This window comes from Nelumbo nucifera, chromosome 1, assembly GCF_055504915.1.
Source record: "Nelumbo nucifera cultivar China Antique chromosome 1, China Antique-T2T, whole genome shotgun sequence".
Classification (NCBI taxonomy): domain Eukaryota; kingdom Viridiplantae; phylum Streptophyta; class Magnoliopsida; order Proteales; family Nelumbonaceae; genus Nelumbo; species Nelumbo nucifera.
The window spans coordinates 21,689,260-21,705,384 of record NC_142649.1 but is presented as its reverse complement, the minus strand read 5'-3'; the positions used below and the strand labels follow the sequence as shown (position 1 = coordinate 21,705,384).

Below are 16,125 nucleotides of genomic sequence, written 5' to 3'. Positions count from 1 at the left end.
TTACTAAAAAAAGTACTTCTCATTTTCTTTCATAGTGAATAACAATTTTCATCTTTCTCATGGACGTAAGTGATAAGGCAGAACCATGTAAGTTCTTTGTGTTTTTGGTGGTGCTTGTTTTTATTTGTCTTTTCTTAGATTTCGTTATATTTATTGTTATTGGATCTTTCTTGATTGCTATTTTAAATATTTTATGGTTTTATCATGTGGGTGATTGTTGTGAGACCCCAACAAGTTTTAAGGGGTAAAAGAATTAGGGGTAAATCAAAAGAGACATGGGTCAAGGTAAGCAAGAAATGATTTAACCACTCACAATTTAATAATGGATATGCCAATAAACAGAATGGAATGACAAAACATGATTTATTTAGCTGACCCCATATATTTGGGATAAGATTTGGATGATGATGAAAATGAACATTGTGATAAGCTATAGGTCCACATTTACCAATCCCAACTAAGGTAGGGCTATAAGTCGGCTTGAACTACATTGGGCTCAGGTCAGTGCTGGAACAACTGAAAATTTAACAAGTTTCCAACCCAACCACCCAAATTGCACTATTGATGCAGCCTATGTTATCTGGTTCAAAAACATGGAAACAACAAGGGAAATGTAGCTGATTTTCATTATCTCAATGAGCTTGGGTTGCATATAATGCCCTGAAGTGAAAGTGTGGTGGTGGTTGGTTCATGAATCAAAAAATGGTTGGTGTGGTTTAGAAAATGGACCAACTTTTTTACATCAACTTAATTCCTTATTTGTCCAAAGGTTCTGCTTTTATGTAAAGTGGAGATTACATCAACTTAATTCCTATATTTATTCTCACAAACAAATAAGAGAAAGTCAAATTTAAAGCAAAATTAAACCAGAATTTATAAGAAGCCTATAGATATGCACTTCCATGCATTTATAGCATGAAATCAAATTAGCACCGCAAACAACCTTAGCCAAAAGAGATAAAAGTGTCAGCTAAAGAATTCTATAGATGTCAAAGTTCAAAGTATCGATACGTATACATCCCTACAGGGGTTGTATCGGGTCACACCATGGTTCAGAGGTAGCCAGGACTTAAACCAACTCCTCTGAACTGGTTTTGAAAAAAAATAAATAAAACTTAAAAGAAAACACAGATACAGGCCGATATGCCCTACCCTATCGGCCTGTGTGAATACTTTGAACCTTGATAGATGTGCAGGTTTTAATGTTATTTTTACACACCATTTCTTCTATCTCATCTTAGTTATAGTAGAGAGTTAGTATAAGTCAATGAAATGAATGCAGAATAAAACAAGAAGAAAAATGCTAGCCTGTTCATTCTATATGATATGAGAATGAACTGTGACCACACAGTGACACAACCACCCCCCCTATTGGACTGGATTCAGTTCAATCCAATCCAATTCAATACGAGTCCATTACAAATGGATAAGGTCCAATCCAATCCAATGAATATTTTGGATCATTTTGGTCTGGTCCAATTTAATGTTTTGACCGTCCAATCTCTTCAAATTTGTTTTAATTTGGATTAATTCTAACTCAAACCTGGTCTATTGACACCAATATTCCTATCTTTTATCAATGAATCATATGTTGGCTCAATCCAACTCAATACAATATAAATTTGTTATAGATGAATCTGGTCCAATCTAATCCAATAAATACTTTGGACCATTAAGTTTGGACTGATCCAATTCAATGTCTTGTTGGTCTGTCCAATTCTCCAAATTGATTTTGATTTGGATGGGGCCCAATCCAAAACCGATCTCATTGACACCCCTACATGCATGCCACTATAGGACTCCCCCATAAAGAAAAGAGAGAGAGAGAGAGAGAGAATAGCCTAGCTGTCCATAGTCTAACAACTTAGCTACTCTAATCAAGGTTTAAATACATATAAACCACTTTTACATATACCTAGTTTCACCTAGTAGTTAAGTTGGTTACTGTGACATCCCTCCCTTTGAGCTTCGTCAGCAATTACATATTTACATCGGGGTGAATTTATCTGCATCGCCCATGTGTGGGTCCACCAATCCAATACATTGTTGATGTTGTTCAATACATGGCCACTTTTCTTGCCCTTCCCAATTTACCCCTGTTCATTTCAGTAGCTGTATAGCCCGTTAATCCCCATTAATTTTGATTGTTACATAAACATTAAAATTCATTAATTCAAAGACCTTCTCCCATAATGAATTGAACCCAAGTTGTCCACATAAAATTTATGAATACTTTTGAACCTCCATTCCCCGTAATTGAAATCACCTCCCCCTAAGCACAGTTGAAAGTAGATCCCCTTTGTTAAAATCTTTTAACAAGAGGTACGAAAATATTCAAAATACCAATACAGTTACTATTAAAGCTGGTTTTTACTGTAAAAATAATACAACTTTTACGAATAACAAAAAAACAGAGCTCAAAGTTGTAATTTTACCTTGGAGCGACTGATATGAAAGGCAAGCTTGGAAAATAAATATTTTTGTCAAAAATAACTGTATGGGTATTTTGGACATTTTCATGCCTCTTGTTAGAGGATTCTAACATAAGGGGTCTACTTGCAACTGTGTCAAAAAATTCCAGAGAAGTGATTGCAATTACAAAACTTCAGAGGAGGTTTCAACAATGGTCAAAAACTTCAGTAAGTAAATCACATTAAAACTAATAAAACACAGTTACTTATATCTCCATACCTTATTTATCATAATTTGAGCACTTGGTCTAATTGATGTATTTATGGGATTTATATGAATTTTCCTAATATATTCACATGTATCACAATATCATAATCTTACACCATATCTGTGTATTTCCAAAATGTATCTAAAAAATATATTAAAATTGCAATTTCAATACTCTACAACAGTTTGAACCTTGAGCAGAGTATAATCCAAAATTGCATTTATGAAGCATGTACCGGGTGTAGACAGATTACTTAACAACCGAGGGGTGGCTCGTTGGTATGTTAACCGATTCACTCCAACATTGATGTGGAATTGGTTCCCACAACCACCAATTTGGGAAAAGGGGGGTTATTAATGGTGTGTATCACCAAAAAGAAAAAAAAAAAAAAAAAAAACAGAGAAAAAGATAGATTACCTTGTTACATTTGTGCCATTCTTCTTTCTTCTGTTTTTTTTCTTTTGGAAACCCTAAGGTAATTTCATTCATAAAAGAAACCTCAATTCACCAAGTACAATGAGCTGAGATATACTCAACAATAAAATCAGGCACAATTGACCAAGTAAATGTGTGATTGTTAGCTTTGTGCCATCCACATTGTTGTTTTATGGATGTCGAAGTTTTTATGCATAGCATGGACTCCCGCCTAACCCCCTCCTCTCTCTCTCTCTCTCTCTCACCCTCTTCTTTTTTTACTCTACCGCTGCTTCTCCATTAAATCGCTTTACAATCAAAAAGCGATTGCCATCCTAGCAATACGAGGAATAACGGGGTTGAGCCGTTCTTTTGCTACATGCTTACATATAAAGGGAGATTGGAAGGTTCCTGGGTGAGGTCACGATGGAGGGGTTGCGGGGTCCAGTGGACGGAGGTGACGAAGGGGACAAGGGCGATTAGGGAGGTAGAAGGAGTGGGCACGTCCACCGGCTGCTGTAGATGAAATCCTTTCTCTCAAATCCGAGTTCAACTGGTTGCTGTAGGAGCAGGCACTTCCTTGTCGGAACAGCTCCTGGATATGGTATCCTTACAGAGTTCTCTCTCTCCCTGTAAATTGCTAAAAGTCACTCTCTTCCTCTCTCTCTCTCTCTCTGGATTTGGGTCTCCAAGGACCAAAAACACCATTGCCTCTCTCAAAAGGTAAAAGGGTAAAGTGAGGCATTAGCAGAAAAGATAGCCACATCATCAGAGGAATTGAAAAGGAGAAAAAGAAATCTCCACCGTCTTCATATCTCCTCTCAGACAATAACAAAAATTAATCCCAAACCCTACAATTCCTACGATTATCTTCTCTCTAGTCACCAAAACTTGCAACTAAATAAATCAGGAAGGAATTTTAGGGGATTAAACATGTGTAAGAAAAGCCTTCAGAAAGAAAAGGAAAACAGGAAGAAAGAGAAAGATGGAGGGAAGAGAGAGAGGAGAGAGAGAGAGGTTAGAGGAGGAAGGGCTGCTGGTCGAGAAGAAAGGGACAATGATAATATTGGGTTTTAAAAAAATTTAAAGGTCACGTGGTATCACATGTGTACGGGCTTTGACAGAATATTAATGGATGTTAACGGTAAGGGTAGAGCTAGTCAATCATCAGAAATAATAAGGGTAATGTTAGAGTATAATAAGGGTAATAGTCAAGCAGTAGGAGTATACTTTGCCAATTAGCTAAACCATAAGGGTAGTTTAAGAAATTTACCCAAAAAATTATTTGTTCTCTAATAACAACATAAAAGAAACAAATATGTTCGCTTGTGTCACCGGAGATTCTTGTATATTTGGCGATGTCATATCAGACAATTGTTCACCAGTTTGATATTTGGAAGAACTTCGACAAAGATAGGTCAAGGTTTAGGATAAAATCTAAAATATGCATGAAATAGGCAAAAGGGGTGAGGCGGGATGCCCATTTTGGTCATTATCATCATCATCATCCATGCCTTATTCTAACTATATGAGGAACTACATGAAACCTGTTTTGCCAATTCATTCTATTTAAAGTCATATCCACTTGGGATGCCCATTTTGGTCATTTTGAAAAATTCAATCCACACCCCATAAATTAGGATGAAGATATTTTGGTATATTAATGACTTCTGACAGCTGCGTTAATGGTTAGGGGGCATTTGTCACACGGTAAAAGTTCAAGGGGGTTTTGTCACAAATTAAAGTACAAGGGGGGCCTTTATAATTTACCAAAAAAAAATAGAAAAGTACAGACAGGCCCAATGCAGATTTCTGATTTTCACTGTAGAGTTATAAACATTCAAAATGTCAAAAACCCCCACTCTATACACCAAAGCCCGCCCGTGAATTGGCATCAATTCCAAACTGGCACCCACCTCAACTGTACTTTGGAACTAAAAATTCTGACCCTGGGCTGAACTGTCTTTCTCCCAAAAAAAAAAATCTACAATTACACTATAATCCAATTATCATGGTTACGTGGATTCTGAACCTTAACCTTTAGCCATTTCACTTCTTGTGCTCCAATAGTTTACACTTCAAATAGACCATTAAAGTATGTGTTTTTTACTGACTTGTCTATAAAGTATGACTTAGTGTTATTGATATGTGTTTTTGGGTTTGAGTTATCCTCCATATATCCAAAGTGTGTAGCCACTGTGATACATATCATAAAATTGCTTTTCAATACTTTTTATCATTTCTGATACTTTCAACCTTTTTTGCACCTCCTCTCTCCAACAGTGACATTGAGAATCTGAAAATCCTTTTAAGGGAAGGAAGAAGCCTATAAAACCATTGGAGCAAGTCCATAACTTGGTTTTGAATAATGAAAATGGTATCTTTTGGGGACATCCAATAAATTTTAGAATGATACAAAGAACTGAAGATTGATTCACCAAATAACATACATGTTTCCACTAGCACAAGCAGGATCAATCTTAACAGTATAGTATGTGGTAGGATTCATGCAAGGGTAAATAGAAGAGTTTTGGAACTTTTCAAGCTCCATCATGGTAAAAGAAAGTTATAGGCCATTTAAAACTAGTAAATATATTACCAAAACAAAAACACTAGTAAATATATTACCAAAAAAACACTAGTAAATATAAATGTACCTTTAGACTGTAAGGCATGAAATGATGTTTCAGAGGGTCCAACCAAAAATAATGGTCCTAAGGACTCTTGGCAAATTTTAGGGCCAGGCCTAGGCCTAACACTTAAAGCCCAGCTCAGCCCAAATATATTTAAGGGTAAATTACTGAAGTTTGGTAATTACAATTACCTCTCCTGAACTTTCTTACAAATTTGCAAGTAGACCCCCTCCGTTAGATTCCTCTAACAATAGGCACAAAAATGTCCAAAATACCTATACAATTACTATTGAGACTACTTTCTACGGAGAAAAACAATACAAATTTTATAAACAACAGAAAAATAGAGAATTTAAAGTTGAGCAGTTGATATGAAGGGCAAATTTGAAAAATAAATCAATTTCAGAAAAGAGACTGGAAGGGTTTGGGCAAGAGATTCATGTGAAGAGAAAATTTGGGCATGGGTATTTTAGACATTTCCATGCCTCCTTTTAGCAACAACCAGAAACTTCAAGGGAGGTTTCAACAATAGCCTATATTTAATTATATGTATTTTATATATAATTTATATATTGTACATATGTTAATTTGGCTCAGTTTGGAAGGAGTATAAAGGCAAATATGTAAAGTGCAAATCCTTGTATTTTGTATGTATTTGTACTGTACATATTTGTATTAGTACTCTTTCCAAACTGAGCCTTCATGCTTATATATGCCATATAATATAAAATAGGGAAAATTCCACTTTAGTACCCTGAACTTTGGGGGTAGTGTCAAGTTGTACCCAAACTTTCAAAAACTATCAATTTAATTCCTACCATTAACAATCTGTCAGTTATCTTATCATGTGAAGACACGTACAATTTAAAAATTTTCAAAATGTCAAAACTACTCTTGAAAACAAAATACTGTTCAATGCCTTCTACCTTAAGACTGTTCAAAATATCAGGTTCCTACCTTTCTCTTATTCATCATTCCCATGTAGTGGAAGTATTGTTCTCCTCTCCTAGTCCTTCAAGAGGGAAGAGCATCCCCCATCAAAGAGAGGAGAAGGAAGTGACTTTATATTTTGATGGAAGTGCTACAGGAAACCTGGGAATAGCAGGAATTGGTGGAGTATTTAAGAGGAGGGATGGCCACCCTTTGTGGGTATTTAGTGGACCAATTGGAGTTGCAGATTCCACAATGGCAGAAATTTTAGCTGCTTTAACGGGGCTCTGTATCACGAGAGACCTAGGCTTCACTGATCTAACAATCAAAGGCAACACGATAAAGTGGTTAGGGGAGAAGGAAGGAGGTCCATGGAGACTGGCCCCCTATTTAAATGAGGCTAGAGATCTGTTAAATTCCTTATCTGTAAACCTTTGTTGGATTCCTAGGGAATTAAACTTTGTAGCTGATAGTTTGGCTAAAACTGGTACACACAGGGATTTTTTGTACAGTGATAGAAATATGCCTTTATAACCTGTGTAGCCTGATTGTACATCATCACATGTACTCTCTGTTTTCTCAATCAAGTTAATCTCTTTTCTCAAAAAAAGATCTGGTCTCAAAACCAATGGAAAAACCTTACTCCAAAACAAATTCTTATCCTCAAATAGGGTTTTGGGAAGAATCTTGAATGAAGAAGATGATGCTTATGGTCTTCTTGGAAGGAAATAAGGATTATCTCATTAATTTGGGAAGAAACTTGAAATGTCATGAAGCAGTTACTGGGCTCAAGGTGAATTTGTTTAAGAGCAACCTTTTGTGAATCAGTCTATTTCAGGCTGAATTGAATGAACATAGCCTGATTTTGGGGTGCAGGATAGAGATTTGGCCTATAAAATATCTAGGACTTCCACTTGGGAGAAATCCAAAGGCAGCAGACTGACTCTAATTAAAGTAACTTTCTCAAACCTCCCTTATTATTTCTCTATTTTTAGGATCCCTGCAAGGATAAGGAACCATATTGAAAAGCTTTAGAGAGATTTTCTGTGAGAAGAGTAATGATAGGAGGGATCACTTGATAAATTGGAAGAAGGTTTGCAGGCTAAATAGGGATGGGGGATTGGGGCTGGAGTGTTTGGACGAAAGAAACATTGCTTTTCTGGGCAAATGAGTCTGGTGATTCCCTTGGGAGCAAGAAAGTCTCTGGACCTTGGTTATAGGAAGCAAATATGGAAAGAATAGGAAGGGATGGGACAACCTCTCCCTCAATAAGTTCTCCTCTCAAAACTCTTGGAAAGGTATAAAACAACTCTTTAATTTCTGTTTCCTTTCCTGAGATAAAGTCTTGGTAATGGTCAGCGCATAAAGTTTTGGACAAACCTTTGGTTGGGCCCCACAACCCCTTGCTATTACCTGTCCTAATCTTTTCCAGTTGATCTTGGACAAAGAGAGCTCAGTCTTTTGGGCAATCCTTAGAGAAGATCAGGGTTTTCTCTTACAACCTTAGTTTCTGAAAAGCTCAACTCTGAATCTCTTGATGCCTCCTCTTTGCTAAATTCCCTTTCTACTGTCTTTTTGACCCCTCCTTTCCTGACAAACACATCTGGTCTCCATCTACCTCCAGCACTTTTTCTATTAAATCCTACTTCCTAAAATTAGTTGAGGGCTCCTCTGTCTTCTCTTTCTCTAACAGAATGGTTTGGCATATGATTGTCCCCCATAAAATGTCCTTTTTCATTTTGGAAAGCAGCCTGTGAAGCTAATGTTTATGATAAAATCTTTAGGAAGAGAAAATGGCAGCTTTATATCTCTCCCCACGTTTGTGTGATGTGTACAAAAGACGGGGAATCCATTGGCCATCTTCTCATTAACTGTGAGGCTGCTTGTAGTTTGTGGCAGTTTTTCCTTAACCTCACAAGGAAATGACAGCTTCTCTTGCCTAGGAATGCAAACAGTTTGGATTCGAATCAGGGTACATCCGAACCCTATCCAATAATACAAATCGTAGATCCGATCTGATCCGAAGATCCGATTGGATCTCACAAACATATTCAAATCCAAATCCGTTAAGGATGTTGGATATAAAAAATAACAAAAATGCAATAATATATATATATATATTCAGATCGGATAGGGGTGATCCAAATTTAGTCTGATTTTTAACCGGGTCCTATTATCCGATCTGAAAGTCTGATAAGGGGATATCCAAATCCGACAAAATAGGATCAGATTTCGGATCAGGTCGTATCATGATCCGATCCATTTGCACCCATACTCTTGCCCCCCCCCCCCAACTCAGTGATTAAGTTTGCTAAACAATGACATTGTTGCAAGTTGGGCTATAGGGGTAGTATATACTTGAAGTTGGTCATCCATGATGTCATGTGGTGTGTATCTGGGAGGAACACAATAGAAGAATTTCTGATAACTCTAAAACTTCTCCTGAAGGACTGAAAGGCAAATATTGGCAATGCTCAACTCTTGGATGCTGGCCAGTAAGAGGCATTTCCTTTGATGACTTGAACAAAATTTTATAGCAGATCCTGAGTTCTTCTCCAGATCCTTCAGCCAGGCTGATTACTCCTCCCCCAGTCCCCCTAAACCTCCTGATTTCATTCTTCAGTTTGAAATCCTTCTCAGAGCTAATGGTAACCTGGTTTGAGCCTATAGTAGACCTGCAGAGGCGGTAGATGCAACAGCGGCTGGAATTAGAGCTCTTCTTGTGTGCCTCAGAGTAGCTTCTGCCTTAATTCTTCTTTGGTGGTTGAGCAGGATTCCAAATTGGTAATAAGCTGGATGAGTGACAAGGAGGGAGGCGCATGGAGATTCAACTTCTTGATGAAATAAGGGATCTTGCAGCTGTGTTTGACTGTGCTTTTAGATGGATTCCTAGATAACTTAATTGTATGGCTGATGGTCTTGCCAAATCTGGAGTGGATAGGGATTTTCTGTATGGCAGAAATATTTTACCTACGTAAATGGTGGGAGGCTTTTTTGGTGTTTTTGTTTTTTTCTTTGTGTTGATTAGCCTGTATCCTCCCCTTCTTTTCTGCTGAGCATTAATGAAAGTTACCTTTTCTCAAAAAATTAAAAAAAAAATGCTATTAGCTTTGTCATTGAGACCCCCTATGTAATTCGTAATACTTTATTATCCCATGCTGACACTCCCTATTAGCTTCTTTTTTCAAGCCAAAAGAACAAATGTGCTTTTTTGCAACGAACAGTGATTTTGTTTGCTCTTCTAACTTCTCTATGACACCCCCCAAGAAGTCTCCAAATTCTTACCATTTTTGTAACATCCAGAAGGATATTTCAGCATCTCACTCAATTCTGGTTGTTTGTTCATCTCCCTCTCCCCATTTTGTTCTCAACCATATCAGGCCATTGATGTGAGCTGGCCACCACCACTGGCACAACTTCCTCTACATTCATGCCCCTTGATCTCCCAGTGTGGATGATTAAGTTTTCATGCACCTGTACAAAAATTGTCATGCTTTCTTCCAAAATTGTAATAATTGTCTTCTCCTTACCTGTTGTTAAGGATGTGATTTAATGATATGGTATTATGGATGTTGAAATAAACCATCTTCACCAGTTGACAGGATAACCACTTTGCATTTCCCTATTGGTGGTTGAAGTTGAATACGACAGTGGGTTGGGTTCCCAAATATAAATAGCTCTGTCCCTTGTCTGGATACCTGCCTAATCATTCTTATTTTGAGTCATTTTTTTGTGCCAAGGCTTTGAAGTGGTGCTTTGGCAGAATTTAGGTTTGTAGCACATTCTTTCTTTAACATTAATAAAACTTTGTTAAGTTGCTTATCAAAAAAAAAGTTTTTTTTGTCAATTATATCAATATAAGGTTTTCAATTCACATGTCCAAATAATTTGTTTTAGTATGAGTGTTTTTCTCTTTAAATCCATAATTTATTCAAGTTTGTACTTCCATATGACTTTTCTTCTTATTTTTATGAAATATTTTAATGATACATAATTTCGTAAAATCCAATGGATGTTTTAATATTTTAAACCCTTATGAAATGATAAATAACATAATATCATAAGAAGCAAAGTAATAAGTAAATCACAACTTGTATTAAATTAACAAAATAAAATAAGAGCTATAACTATCAAGAATGGAAATAATTTTTAAACCTTAAAATTATTCTAAGTAGAGGAAGAGGCCAACTTGAAATGGTCTTATCATTTTAAAAGCGTTGTTTTTAGCACTTTATAATATATATTTATTCAAAAGAACATGCCCTTATATAATTTCAAAAAAATATTAAAAAACTTTTTCATAGATTAATATTTGCAACCCCAAATTTACAGAAAATTGATTACCAAAAATAAATTTACAAGAAATTTTCAATATTTCCAACATATTTCTTACACTCAAGTGGTTGACATTACCACAACATTTTAAACTTTGATCTATGTATCATGATAAAGTGACCATACCACTACTTTTAAATAAGATTTTGACCATAGTGGTATAAGCAACTATCAGGCTTAAATCCTCCTCTCTCCATTTCCAAATTCCAATAGACCTGTCTTCTCTCCTAGGCATCATATTCTCCCATATGCATCAATTAAGCAATTGAAAAATGGCATACCTGAGACAATATTTGTGATCCCAATGAACCTTAAGACACCAGTACAGAAATTGCTTGCCAGTAATCCCTAAGAAGGGAAGAGTCCATGTGACAATTAGATTTGATCATTTCTAATCTCATATTCTCATCAGACTGAACAGGTACTCCATCTTTCAAATGACCAACCAATTCAAAAGCATCTATTACCACATTTTAGGTCATGACGGCCTGCAAATAAAACTGAAGAAACAAAGAAAAAAAACTATAACTTTATAACTTACTCCTCATCAGATAGCAATCTAGGTAATGATAACTTCCAATACCAAACCTTCATTTCTATCTGCCCACTAGCTACTGTTACTCCCCTAATGCTAGTACCCACATGAAATGATGCCTAGATAAGTTAGCCAATGTGTGGTAGATATCATCATCTGATGGAGATAACAAAAATAAGCAATAGCTTACCAAAAGAAAATATACATTATATGTAAATAATAGGCAATTGCACAATTTTGGTCCCTGTTGGGAGGAGGGGACTGGATATGGACCAAACCTATGGCCCTTTTTTGACACAAAGTGACTGCTTTCAGGCTGGAATACACATTCTAATACTTGGCAACCTAGATTTTCTCATCGCGCCAAGCACTGCCTTAGATATAAGAGTGTCCTCGCTCTGTTTTCAACTCCTTTTGTTTCATTTTCTTTCCATTTGAAGGAGAGACCAGAGAGATTATGATATGCACACGAAAGTCATCCAGCTCATCAAATAAGAACCCTTGGAAACCTATAATGATCAGTATCTTTCCTCTCCCCTTGAACTAACCAAACCTGTAGGAACTAAAAAGCCATATCAGGCCACCATAAGTTGCATTATTTCAATGTTAGCTCAATAAGTGTGATCGATACATCTCTTGTTTCATACCACCATGTTGGGAGTGTAACTTCAATCCAAAAACCAAAAGACAGAGAACAAATAAAGAATTGCCATACAATGATACCACTTGAAGCAAGAAGTGGAAAGAGTTAATTGTTAATGACAATAAGCTATGTCTAGTCCCAAGAATATAAGAATTATGAATGCTTATGAGTAAAACTTTAGTGAACAAGCCATACACTCATTTGTATCTTACTACTCATGGCATGTTTGAAGTATAGTAGTGGGATGGCTGAAAGAAAGAGGGTAAGGAAGATGGAAGCATAGATACACCATGAGAGGGGGGGGGGTGAAAGTCATTTCAAGGGAGCTGGAGTCTTCTTTCAGATGAATAGATAAGCAAGCCCATTGGCTGATTTTTTGGCAAAACAAGGGGTGAACAGGGATCAATTTTTCTGAGTTTAGTTGTAAATAAAAATGGGTTGATGGAAGAAGGGCAGCTTTTTATGGGTTATATACACTTTATATGTATACTTAATATTTTATTATCTCAATAACAGTTAATTTTATTCATAAAAAGAAAATGTCTATTTTCTTGTGAGTTGTGAACCTGTTAAAGCAACAGTTGACCTCACCATCTCTCAATTGATAAAGTGTACAAGATCCAGGCTTACAAACGTGATTGGAAGATCCACTACCAAGTGAGAGGTCCATATTCTAACACCAAAGAGTGATAAATTGCTGAAATGCAGTATGGAAGTTTTAAGAGTAGAACACATATCCTCCTCCCCTTTGTATACCAGAAAGTTTGGCTGAAGTTTCTTTTCTACCCTCCCTTTTGCTCCTGCCACTTTAACTTACCAAAATGATGCATATATTAAAATACAGGTGGAACTTATGGTTGTCAAGCAGAAAATTTGAGAATGTTCCATGGTTGATTTGTTTTTCCTTTTTAATATATTATATGAAAATTTGCTAAACACAGAGTAGAATGATCCACGAAGATACAAAATTTCGACAAGGAATCTATAAATAGAAAGGAAAAAATCCAAAATCCTAATATAAAAACTAAAATTAACAGAAGCTACATGATCTTGATGAGGAGAATCTTAGCCTTCTAAAGATCATCAATGACAGAACAGAAAAAAAAGTAATAAATCTTTACTTCTAGAAGACAATCAAAGACATAATTAAATTAGCAATAAAAATTATCAATCTATAAGGTACTTACCAAAATAAGGAGATGCAATTTTGCCTCCTCTGTCAAATTCATCCACAAAACTTAGTCACAACCATCTTATACAACAAATCAATAGAAGAATGAGAAATCCAAGCCAAAATCCACAGAGCTTCTACTCTTCAGTATTTCTTCTATCCTTTGGCGTGCATGCTTATAGACATCTAATAAAAATAAAAAGGATCTTTTGTCCTCTGCAGCACGTGCTGATGTCTCTCTAGATACTCTTTGTAACTCTCTAAACATCATAGAGAATCGTACATTAGGTTCAAGTTCAATTGTACAACCACGATAATCAGTTACAGCTCCATCCTTTGCATTTCTTGTCCATCTCTTCAAGATGTATTGTGATGGAAGTTGTTTTACCTGTCTTTCTAGAAGAACATACAAGGAATGTGAACAAATGATCCCCGAAAACTCAAATTTCTTACAACTGCACACAACTGTTATGTTTGATGGATCAAATGCAACAACATACTTATGAAGCCCATTGCAATATTTCACTATGTATTCAATTTTTGTTCCAACCTCAAATTTATTTTGAATAACACAATCAAGAGATTCTGAATATTCCTTTTCAAACACCCTATATATTGTTGGAGTATATATAGATGCCGCTTGCCTCAACATTTGTATCGGAAAAGGTAAATGGGGGGTGCTCTGGCTCATTTTGACATCCATTTCCAACTCTTTAAGACGATAGTCTGCCACGACTCTTTCAAAATGATTAAAAATCTGAAATAGATCAAGAGTTGATTTCAAGTATCCCTTCAATGACATATTCATGCTCCCACTCCTTTGTGTACTTACAATATCAGCACAAAAATGATTTCGTCCATATGCCAAGGCCCACTTCTCTTTCACTTCAAATAATTCTTGCAACCAAACATTTTCTTTTAAATCATACTTTATAAGCATATCATTCCATGCTCTAAGAAACTCACCCTCTTCCTCGTACTCATATATACATCTACGAAAGTCTTCTTGAAAAGAAGAAGTGGCAAAAATAATTTGCAAATGGTTAGCCGCATTTTGATATATATGCCATATACAAAAACGATGGCTTGTTTTTGGAAACACATGTTCTATTGCATGTGTTATTGCTGCATCTTTATCAGTAAGAATTGTTATTGGTTGTTTGCCAGACATTGCTCTCAAGAAAGATTGGAAAACCCATTTAAAAGATTCAACAGTCTCATCATATAGTAGTGCAGCTCCAAAAACAACAATTTGTTTATGATTATTAACTCCAACAAAAGTTGCAAACAGTCGCTCTTCATCATTTGTTCTAAAAGAAGTATCAAAAGAAATGACATCACCAAAATAGTTGTAATCAGCCACCATCCTTGCATCTGCCCAGAAGATGTTGGTTATTTGATCCATTGCATCAAGTTGTATCGAGTGAAATGATAATCTGTTCTCTTCTTGCAATTTCTCAAAGTATTTCAATATTGCCCCTGCACCTCCTTTTTCCATTTCCCTCTTCCTCTTTTCTTTCAAATAGTTATCATAATCATCATGGACAACACCAAGATCCCGATGCTCTCTAACCTGTTCACCTTCTTTCTCCATGTCCCTTTTCCTCTTTGCATACAAACAGTTGTTATAAGCAGCATGGCTAGCTCCAAGATTCTGAAGTTCTCTGACTTGTTTATCCATAACTGAAAAACTTGTTTTCGGTAATATCAAGGTTGGTTTTGGTAAAATTAAGGTTGATTTTGGAAGTGTTGATGAACTATTGGAATCAGCCTGAGTTGAATGTGCTAATGCTGTTTTCCCATTCGACTTTAGCAATTGTGATATTCTTGGGTTTAGAACCATATGATTATGAGTTCCTTCAAATTTAGTTACATGGTACTTTCCATTAGCTTGCAAGGCAATAGTTAATTGTGCCTTACAACCAGTTCTTCTATTGTCACGTCGATACTTCACATGGACTCGTCGTTTATCAAAAGCACGATGACCTTCAAAAGAACAAACAAATATTCTATCTTTGTAAACACCAGACTTTAATTTGTGTCCTCCTTGTATTCTGACACTGAAACCCACATTCTTAGCATATTCACCATAGAAATCATATGCATCATTCCATGTCTGAAACATCATTCCTACTTCTGGATCTTTCTGGCCTACTTCTTCTACAGGAGCATTTTGCTGTGAGACATTGCATGAATCTAGTCCACATGCAGATCTACATTCCTTCTCTGTACCCTCTTCAGTTCGACTGTTCAGGTTAATATTTTCTCCACCACTCATTTGAAAAATGCTTCTGTTCCTGGTAAAAAGGAAAAAAATAATCATTCCACTCTTAACTACTATAATTTCAAATATTAAATTTTCAAAACTGAAATAAATATAGAGACATTAACCTGCCATTATCTACAATTGGCCTACAGTAGATATAAATAAAATGATAAAAATACAAATGTGCTTCAATTTTGATGTTAACTACAACATAAACTATAAACAACAAAGCGTTTCAGAAAGAAACCAAGAAACCATAAATTACTAAAAGGAACCTAGGCTGCTAATGTGTTTTTTTCTTATATTGGGTCCTTTATTTTCTGTTTGTCTAGTGTTATCTCCAACCTGTTTTCCATCTCAGGCCTTTTTTTTTTTATGAAACAGGCAATGTATTGTATTGTATTGTATTAAAATATGAGAGAAATCAAGAAGCATCAGCCCATGTACAATGAGAGCCTGTACATTGGGAATATACAAAAAGATTCAACGAAAGAAAGATCCAGCTTGCAAAAAAGAGA

At 35.9% G+C, this 16,125-nt stretch overlaps 1 protein-coding gene across 7 annotated transcripts in view; it reads right to left on the bottom strand.

Annotated features, from left to right (window-relative positions):
• Positions 1 to 16,125, bottom strand: part of LOC104605812 (protein FAR1-RELATED SEQUENCE 5-like) — a 29,888-nt gene that overhangs the window by 707 nt on the left and 13,056 nt on the right. For 4 of the 7 annotated variants that reach the window (XM_088896473.1, XM_010270719.3, XM_010270718.3 and 1 more), the window contains exon 2: positions 13,132 to 15,638. In XM_088896473.1, the coding sequence (XP_088752599.1) occupies positions 13,436 to 15,619 (2,184 nt within the window). In that variant the 5' untranslated portion in view covers positions 15,620 to 15,638 and the 3' untranslated portion in view covers positions 13,132 to 13,435. Of the gene's footprint in view, positions 1 to 11,155; positions 12,081 to 13,131; positions 15,639 to 16,125 lie in introns of those variants that run through there. The other 3 variants (XR_016081273.1, XR_016081274.1, XM_019199190.2) reach the window with 3 other exon arrangements.